Source organism: Lactuca saligna, chromosome 9, assembly GCF_052625555.1.
Source record: "Lactuca saligna cultivar CGN05327 chromosome 9, ASM5262555v1, whole genome shotgun sequence".
In the NCBI taxonomy this organism is placed as follows: Eukaryota; Viridiplantae; Streptophyta; class Magnoliopsida; order Asterales; family Asteraceae; genus Lactuca; species Lactuca saligna.
In genome coordinates, this window is record NC_136425.1 from 6,286,451 (window position 1) to 6,297,170 (window position 10,720).

General features: G+C 27.9%; 1 protein-coding gene across 1 annotated transcript; it reads right to left on the reverse strand.

Annotated features, from left to right (window-relative positions):
• Positions 1-8,063: 8,063 nt before the first annotated feature.
• On the reverse strand, positions 8,064-8,779 carry LOC145015953 (uncharacterized). Its single transcript, XM_078974418.1, has 2 exons — positions 8,686-8,779; positions 8,064-8,587 (listed from the first exon to the last, which is right to left on the reverse strand). The coding sequence occupies exons 1-2, from the start codon at positions 8,777-8,779 to the stop codon at positions 8,064-8,066; spliced, it is 618 nt and encodes a 205-aa protein (XP_078830544.1).
• Between the last annotated feature and the right edge of the window lie 1,941 nt (positions 8,780-10,720).

Below are 10,720 nucleotides of genomic sequence, written 5' to 3' on the forward strand. Positions count from 1 at the left end.
GTTTAAAAATTAATTTGCAAAAAGCAAATTGATTGGAGTTGGGGTCTCTTCCTCCCAGATTTCGAGTATAGCTAGTTATATGGGTTATGCTTCTTAGTTTATTCCTTTTATTCATCTTGGGGTTCCGGTAGGTTAAAACATGTCACGTGTTAATGGGTGGTATTCTGTTATAGATATATTTCATTCCAGATTAGCAAGGTGGAAGGCTAAATATCTTTTGGTAGGTGGTCACCTAACCTTGATTAAGTCGATTCTTGGTTCTATAGGTAGCTATTTGATGTCGGTTTTCCCTACTCCGATCACGGTTCTTAGATCCTTGGAGTCTATGAGAGCCAACTTTTTTTGGGGTTTTGATTTGGATGAGAGGCGGTTGCATTGGATTAGACGGGATAGAATCTTGGCCTTTAAACGTGTTGGAAGCCTGGGATTTGGTAGCATGTTTGCTTTTAACAGGGCTATAACTTTTAAATGGAGGTGTGGATTCTTTCATCATCTAGATTTATTGTGGGTGAGAGTAGTTGAAGTTATTTATGGTTCGGATGGTGGTTGTTCTTCCTCAAAGCCTTATAGTTCTTGCAATGGGCCTTGGAATAATATTATTCATATGTTGTCCAGTTTGCATCACCATGATATTGGCATCATGTCTATGTGTCCTATTAGAGAGAGGGATGGGGCATATACGTCCTTCTGGAAGGATAGATGGGTGAGTGATTTACCACTTGCAGATAATTTTCAGAGGATTTTTTATTTGGATAACTATAAATTGGAGACTGACAGAGATCGTTTTTCCCATGGTTGGGGTCCTGATACCTTTCGCCGGTTGCCTAGGGGTGGAATTGAACAGACTCAATGGGAAGATTTTATGTTTATTATGCAGGATCTTCAGCTTCAGCCTAAACCTGATAGACTGGGATGGATTGGTGATGTTTTTGATACTTTCTCTGTTTCATCGGATCAAGACTTTATAGACAGTAGTATGCTTGATGTGACTGTTTTGGAGACAAGATGGAATAATTGGGTCCCCATTAAAATTAATATTCTTATATGAAGGATCAACCATCTTGGTATTACTACTAGGGAGAGATTATCGCATATGGGTATTAAGGTGTAGTCGATCATTTGTCCTGTTTGTCATGCTGCAGTGGAGACGATTGATCACATTTTCATTGGGTGCATGGAGCTAAATGTTATTTGGAGACGAATTTCTATTTCGTGGAATGTGCAATTACTTGATTAATTGACCATTCCTTCACTTTGTTCTTGGGCTGATTCGGCTAAAAGGAGGGGAGGTCAACGTAAGGCTTTGGATGCGGTTATTTTGACAACTTTTTGGTGTTTGTGGAATTTTCGTAATTCCATAGTTTTTGGAACAGCTAATCCAAGGAAATCCATTCTTTTTTATGCTATTATCAATGGATCGTTTTTCTGGATTTCTAATAGAAGTAGTAAAACTAAGATAGGTTGTACCCCCTGGCTTCATAATCCCACTTTAGCTTCCATTATGTTGTAATGGATTCTTTCTTATGAAATACGGGGTACATACAAGAACACCTTTTAAATTATGTGAATCTCAAATTGTCACTTTTATCAATAAAATTTGTCAAAGTTTATAAATGTTTTAGAAGATATTTTAAGATAATATTGTCTTACAACCTAAAAAGTTACAAAAAATTAGAAATCTTATCTTATCTTTTTGAAGGGATTATGATAAATTATTTTAAAAATCATTTTCAATTTGTCAAATATTTTTTAAATTTATTAATTTTACAAAAAAACGATAAATCAATAAGTTTTTTTATATAAAATCTCAAACACCAGCTAAATATTTCATAAAAGTATTTTAAGGAACCCTAGAAAAATTAGCTTGTAGTCTCCACTGATTAATTGACTTTTTAAACCAATTACTACAAATTTAAAACTTAGAAACTACAAAATATCTATTATTAAAAGGAAATGAACCTAAAAGAAAGTTCCCCAAATACTATAAATTTAAAACCAATTACTATAAATTTAAAACTTAGAAACTACAAAATATCTATTATTTAAAGAAAATGAACCTAAAAGAAAGTTCCCCAAATACCAACAAAACCACCAAAACGAACTCAAAAACAGGACAACTATCCCACTAACATGGAAACATTACATTTGGAGTATCTTTCTTTTTTATATCTATTTTTCATTTACTAAATGCACCTTATAAATTTCTATTTAATAATTACACCCTCTTTGTTCTTTTTAATTATACATTATTTAAAATCTGTATGTCTATATATATCCATGGAGTCCTTTACACTCTCTTGCATGGTCTCTCTCTATCTCAAATCCCCTCTTTCTCTCTCCAACGCAAACACATGGGGTAATATTGGAAAATATAAACGTGAAGCAATATTAGATGAAGCTGCCAGCATGATCTAAACTTTTCTTGAAATCGGAATTAGATATCAAATTACAAAATCAAAGAAAAGATCAGATCATGTGGCATCTTCACCTGTTGTTGTGTCTCACGGGCTCTATCCACTAATGTTTGTTTTCAAGATCTTCTTCTCAAAATGAACAATGTGGAAGAATAGAATCCTCGTAATTCGTATTAGTTCTTCTGGTATATGCATTCAATCCCATGCTTATCTTAGTTTCGTTAATATTGGTAGCATTTATGTGTTTTTTTTTTCACTTGAAGGTTATTAATTTTCTACTTATTAAACATGTTTCTTGAAGTTTATGAGTTATTATCTTTATATTTTCTGGGTTAAAGATTTCTATAATATATTAGCATAATTTTATGGGACTTTTATCAATACGTATTGCCAATAAATAATTTAAAGAGAGATGTTTTTCGAGTCATAAAAAGTTAACTTCATCCAATAATAGCATATGTTTAATGAACATTTGTATAATTTACCATGATTATGATCAAATTAATAATGTCTCCGTGTTAATATAAGGACGAAACTTTAGTATACACTTTTTAAAATAAATAAAAATTAACCTAAAATACGTCATGTATTATCTAAATTTAGGAAGAAAAAAAAAACAGTGTGGAAGAGAGTGCAGGTACATTGCATGGCGTGGGAATCTTAGTTGTTGATGTTAGAGTTATTAGTGACAGGAATTCATAAGCTCAAACCCTCCTTCCTGCTTTTAAGATTCCCCTTTTCTTTACTTCATTATGCACTATAATTATCATTATCTTAGATATCGTTTTTGTTATTATAATGATAAAATATAGTAATTGTATATCTATGACTGTGTACAGATGTAACTAGACGTGTTTTATATTGAGATAATTTGCTGTGCAGATAAAAAACAGGACATTTTTATCTATCGATTGATAATTTGTATTATTATATTATCAAGAAAAGAGACAGATAACTAAATAAGCAGTAAGTATATATCTAACATTTAGTTAATAGTAGTGTGGATTTATTTTATATATGTATATTGTACATAAGGTTCGATATACATATTATTAAACATAAAATAGATATGTTTACATCTACACATAATAATTAAATTTTACATCCCTATAAATAATTATGTGTGGTAGGTGTGCGTATTTCGAATAATCCTCTATCCTAATAAACGTGTCAGTCTATTAGAACCCCCCACCCACCTCAATCGAATTTTCCAGCTCATTTTATGAAAGTGAGTTATCGGATTCGCCCTTGCATTCTGTTAAGGTATTCATTTTCGGTAGAATCCTTGATTTTTGCAAGTTTGTTACGCTATTGGCTGCAAGATTTAAGACAACGGTAAGTCACTAATGATCATTTATTTATAAAATAAAATTGTCAAATGCTTATCAATTCCTTAGTTATCGTAACTTACCAGAGCAAGAACAGAATAAAGTAAAAAATATTGAAGTCGTCATCCATTCTTCTCTTAGGTACGATTTAACAGTTTTTTCTGATGAGTTGAAGTAATCGATGTATTCATGATCTTCCACTTTCTATTCTTGGCCTTTTAATCAATGTTATTACAGATATTAACTTTGCATATTAATAAATAATAACTAAAGAATGTGACAGAAAAATCAACACAAACTGAAGTAACTATACTTTAATTTTGGGCATTATGACAGGGACACAACGTAAGTAAATATACTCTAACTTTGTTGATGACATTTTTTAGTATATTCAGTTCGATTTCAGATCCATTAATACATACTTAACTAACGTCAAAGCATGATAGATATATTTTCTTTTCTTTTACAAGAGTCAACAACATGTTTATCAAACTTCATTTGAATACAAGGATAGTCTTTTCATCTATACTAATAAATAAAACCTCTTTTCTGCCACATGTCATGTCCTCATTGATTTGGACACATGGCATTTTAATAGATTTTTAAAATTATTTATTTCCACATGTAATTTTCTGATTTGTTCACATATCACAACTTATTTCGGTTACAATATTGAGAGAAATAAATCTTTCCTTGAAAAAAAATTGATATATTTATAATGTAATAAATGTCATAATTAATGAGAGCTCTAAAATTGATATTGATATTAAATACTGATTTTAAATTTAAAGTTTAAATATTGATATTAAATTTTTATTTTTAATAAACCCGTGTAATACACGGGTCTCATACCTAGTTATTCATTACATAACAAATTTTTTTTCCTCAAATGAATGAATATATAAATAGGGACAAGAATTGTTTATATATATATATATATATATATATATATATATATATATATATATATATATATATATATATATATATATATATATATATATATATATATATATATATATATATATATATATATATATATATATATATATATATATATGGTTTATTCTTAATAGCAATTAATATCAATGTCCCTTGTACTAATAAGATTGTCACATTGAACATTTGTAGGAGGTGCATTAAATTTGTGACATGATGTACAAATATAGTCCATTATTAGAATCCTACTTTTAAAAAACTGACTTTTTTGGTTTTTAATTTTTTAATTTCAGTTACAAATTTCCTACTTTAAATCAACATAATTGTTTTTATTTTTCCTTTTTTTTAATACTAACACAATATGTTTTATTTATCAACGACTATATATCAATATTTATTTTAATTCTCAAATGAAATAAAATATAAGCTTTTAATTTATTTTTTTTTACAAAAACAATAACATGGTTATTTCTGTTTGTGTTTATATGTATCTGTTTGTGTGTATATGTATCTGTTTGCATGTATATATGTATCTATTTTTTTTTCCTTTTTTTTTTTTTACAATTCTAACACAATATAATAGTTTTAAATACACAAGGGCATAATGGTAATGTGAAAGTTACAAACCATGCATGAATCAATGTACATTGTTATTTACTGTATTAGTTTAATGCAACCTATTGTAACTAAATGGTATATATGTAATTCCATAAATGCTCCTCTTCGTAATATAGTTTTATTGATCTAATATTGATCTATAGCATTGTACTTCAATAAAAATGTTATTTATTTATATAGGGACCATATAAGGATGCTTTATTTATGAGGGACCATATATCAATATTTTTTTTACACTAAAATGATATAAAATTTTAGCTTTTTTAATTTTTTATTTTAACAAAACCACTAGAATGGGCATAATGGTCATTTCCGTTTGTGTGTATATGTTTCTGTTTGTGTGTGTATATGTATTTGTTTGTGTGTGTATATGTATCACTTTGCCACGTTGCATTCTCTTAGCCCCTAATCAAAATTCTTGGCTTCTTATATGAGAATGAGTGTTGCTGTTTACAAATAAACCAATTATTATGTCAATTAATTGAGGAAAAAAAAAGTAAATTCATTTGTAATGTGCAAATATTAGCATTGTACTTTAAGATCAAATAAAATGATCAACAAAATATTAATGTGTATATGATATGAATGTGTGTGTGATGGTAAGTTTATGTTCAGAAACTAGACATGAGTCTATATAAAAAGAAAACAATAAATGTAGTAAGTAAATTCACATACATGATCAGTTTGATACAAATTTATATTCTCCTGATGTATTAAATGGTTTTAAAGTATCCGGTCTACTAAATCATAAGTTAGTTTTAAAATTTAGTATTCTAATAATGTTACTAAGAAATATTGATAAAAAAACGGCTTATGTAATGGCACAAGACTGCATGTGATATCATTGGGCAAACTTGTTATTGAGGCATGTATAATATCTGGAAGTAATATTGGAAACCAAACTTTTATTCCAAGAATATCTCTAACTCCATAAGAAAAAAATCCCTTCAAATTTCAAATTCACAAGACAGTTTCCTTTAGTCGTATGTTTTGCAATGACTATTGATAAGAGTCAAAGACAATTGTTATCGAATGTTGGTTTGTTTTTCAAAGATCTAGTTTTTTCACAAAGTCAATTGTATGTTTACTTATCTAGAGTTCAAAACATAGAGGGATTAAAAATATTAATATTAGATAAAGATGGTAGACTAACAAATAAAACTTCCAATGTTGTTTATAAGGAGGTTTTTCACAATTTATAACCAACTTTTTTAAAAGCATCTTTTACTCACTTTTAGTAAATAACACTTCATTTATCATATTAATTTATTTATTTATAATTATGTTATGTTTTTTTTAATTAAAAAATCAATTTTTAATTCTTTTTAATTTTATCACCTATGGTTCCTTGGGTTTTAACCTAATTAATAACATATATCTCTATCACCACATCTTAAACACATAACCTCTTATTACTTTGCTAGGTTAAAGTAGTAATTTGACTTGCAAATTACAAATAATTAGTTATTTAGCGGCTTTTAGGAAATAACATCAAATGTTATTAGGATAAATTTATTCTATTAATCATATCCTTAAAACCTCCGTGGCTTCAATGATTTTTTAACTTAGAAATTTATTTTGAAAGTTGTAATTATTTAAAAAAAAAAATGACCACATTATAGTTATTGTATGTATGCAACTACCTAACCACAAAAATGAACACATGATTGTTTATTTTTTGCAATGTTCGTAACTCTGAATACGTTAGGTGTTTGAGCATATGGAGTGGCAATGTATCATGAATTTATTTATTAAAGATTTTAATTTCTATTATTATAATTATTTAAAATATCAAACATTGTGTTTTTTAAAGGTAACAATTTTTGTATATAATATTATTTTTAACTATTCTTATTGTAAATTATTTTAAAATAACATATCTGAAAACTTTTAATTATTTTAATATGGTTTCATAATTTTAACATTTTTGAAATTTATTTGATAAATATTGTTATTTATTTGATTGTAACTATTTAAAACAACCAAGATTGTTTTTGTTTTTGAAGATAATATTATATTTTTTGTATAATATTACTTTTAACTATTTTTATTGTAAATTATTTTTAAGCTATTTATCTGAAAAATCTTAATGATTATAAAACATAGTTTCATGGTTTTTTTTTGTTAATTTAGGAATACAATTTAGGTTTAGCACTATAACTTATAACTTTTAACTATTTATGAAATACTCACTCGATTTTTTTAAGTTTAACTAAAATTTTAATTTAAGTTGACCGTTTAACATTATATTGAAATTAATAATTTAACTATTTTGCATAAAATAATAAATTCTACAAAAGTTTTAACTTCAAAATGACAATTGTTCACATACGACAACATATCTAAACTAATTAGTGTTTTTTTTTAAACGGCAAGCATATTATTAAAGCTAAAAAGCAAACAAACAACAACACAAGCAAGGAGCTCGAGCCAAATTACAAGAAACAGTCCAAAATAGGCGAGGAGTTCCAATCATGACAATCAATAGAATTACAATTAGACCTATGTTTGATCCAATTGAAATTGTTTAAACTAATATCATCAGCTGTAATCATGATCACCCGCCTTTCGTTTCTGGAAACACCTAACCTTCCATAACATCCAAAGAGTGGTGTATACTAGAGAAAAACATGGCTTCTTGATTTTTTTTGCTCCCCATGGTAGAATTAAGCATATCCAATAAGTCATCACATGAATTAGGAAGCCTCGTAAGAAGGGAAGACCAATTCACCAGCCATCTCCATAGAACCACAACGAAAGAAGACTAGGAGAAAAAATAAAAAACATGACCAATGCTCTCATCAGTTTCTTTACAGCAAGGACATAAGGTAGACGAGACATGAATTTCACGCCTAACTAAGCTCAAGATAATAGGAATTATGTTTTTAATCGATTTCCAAACAAAACAGTTGATTTTTAGAGGGACCCATTTCACCCAATTGAAAGAGTCCAAAGTCCCATTGTTGGACTGAATAGCCATCACATCTCTTAAAGCTTTCACCGAAAACACATCTCCATCGTCGCCTTCCCAAATCCACCTGTCACATCCGTCATCAAACCTAAAAACAACAACCTCATCCGATAATGTCTGAAACTGGCTTGTTTCCCTCCCACCCTTAAGCTGCCTCGCCCAGTCCCGTGAAAAACACGAAATCTGCCCATTTATAATATTGACTCTCTTAACCACAAGACAATCTTTATTATTCTTAATTGCATAAAGGTTAGGTTGAACATCTTGTAAAGCTATATCACCACACCAACGATCCTTCCAAAAGAGTGTTTTGTCACCTTTTCCAACACCTCTTTTAAAAAAATTATCAAACCGAATACCTCTAATAGACTTCTTTATTTTTCACAATTTATTTGAGAAATACTTAACCAAACACCTTTAATAGACTTCTTGGCAATCAATCTACCATCAATAAGCTTAATATTGTGAATAGCTTTTATACGAGAAAACCAAAAAAGAATCACAACCATTTTTCAATCTCCACCACCGCTTCGCGAGAAGTGCTAAATTAGTTGAATCAAGACACCCAACTCCAAGACCTCCCAATTTATAATATGTTAAAAAGTTCAAGATGTAATTTTATAAATATAACTAAAATATGATATTTTAATGTTGTAGTTTAGTTCATTTATGATAAAAATTTAGTTTTCTCATTAGTTAACATTATTAACCAATTTATAATAATTATTAGAAAATAATTGACAAGTCATAAATGTTTCAAATGTATGTGGTGGAAATAAAAATGTTTTTTTTGTAAGTATATATAGATATAGATATATAGATAGCTAGATAGATATAGATTTTTATTTATTGGAGATTTGTATTGGGAAATTGACTTATTAAGGTAATTAACTTCTCGGTTTGTTCATATCTGGTTAACTATTTTTTTTTTGTACACACCTAGGTAACAAACTTTGAAAGTATTCGCATATGACCATTATGACCGGCTGTAACAAGTTACATTCGGTTATAATGGTCATGTATTAACACTTTAAACAAATTCGTCACCTAGATGTACAAAAAAAAAAAATAAGTTACTCAAATATGAGCCAAACGAAAATGTAATTACCTTGATAAGTTGTATATATACAAAATTAATATTAAAATAATAATACGTTCTAACTTTATTTCCTATACTCATTTGAACCATCCAGGATATATATATATATATATATATATATATATATATATATATATATATATATATAATTAAAGACAAGAGCAATTAAATCGATACAGATAAAAGCTACTTTTATTTTTTGTATTTTAAATTTCTATAATATATTGACCAAACTTCATTGAAGATAGTGTTCTTCTTCATGTTATTAGTCTTCATCTATGGTACTTTTAGTCTCTATTAAATTTAAACTTTTATATTTAATATCTTAAACAATATAATTTTATAAAATGACAATGTGTTTTTTTCTTTGTCAAATCTAGAGTTTTTTTTTAACAAAGCAGTGTATTTTAATAAGAGATTTACTAAAATGTTGTGGTTTTAAAAATATTTATCGTTTATGTTGAATTTTATACCAAATCAAAATTAGAAGGTAGAACAAAAGAAAATTTGATTTATCAGGGTAATTAGTTTTTTGTTTTGTTCATATTTGAGTAATATTTTTTTGTAAACGTTTGGATAATGAACTTGATAAAAGTGTATGAGTTTGAACCCTGAGGTTGCGTTTAGTTACGAAAAAACAATTTTCATTTTCCGTTTTCCGTTTTTAGTTTTCATTTTTCGTTTCCGTTTTCATTGGAAAAATGGGGGTATGGTGAAGGTGGGTGTGTGTTTTTATTTTAGAAATTTTTTGGAATTAGAAAAATATGAAAAACAATAACTATCGGTTTTCTAAAAATTTTAAGTTCTTTGTAATTTTAGAAAAATAGAAAATTTTCATTTTCTATGATAAATTTAGAAAAATTGTTTGACTAAACACGCTTTCAAAATTCTCATTTCTTGCAATTTTTTTTTAAAACGGCTCATTTTTTCATAACTAAACGTACTCTAACCACAAAATTGCATCATAACAATTGTTATTGTTTCTCTAAGTTTTTGGTTAATAGCTAATGTCCTAACTCCTAATCTTTGTTGGTATCATGGATTGAAATTTCTTTGTTGTTAGCATCGACACTTGATGATTATTGTTAAGAGGTTTTTGGATTTAGGTCCGAAACAACTATGGTGTGATTGCTTTTTTCTGGACAGTTTTATCAACTGGTTGTCGTCTTATGGTCTTATGGGTACAAACTCATAATATATATATATATATATATATATATATATATATATATATATATATATATATATATATATACACCAGCCGTCTACCCGCACAAAGCGGCGGACGGCGAATAATTTGATCTCTTTAAAGTTAAAACCATTTTGCATTCACTTCGAGAAATGAATATTA

Excerpts from the sequence above, each read along its gene's own strand:
- LOC145015953 (XM_078974418.1), bottom strand. The coding sequence starts at position 8,779 with ATGGTTGTGATTCTTTTTTGGTTTTCTCGTATAAAAGCTATTCACAAT. Across the intron at positions 8,588-8,685 it reads TGCCAAGAAGTCTATTAAAG|GTGACAAAACACTCTTTTGG; the intron begins GTGTTTGGTTAA and ends GTGTTGGAAAAG.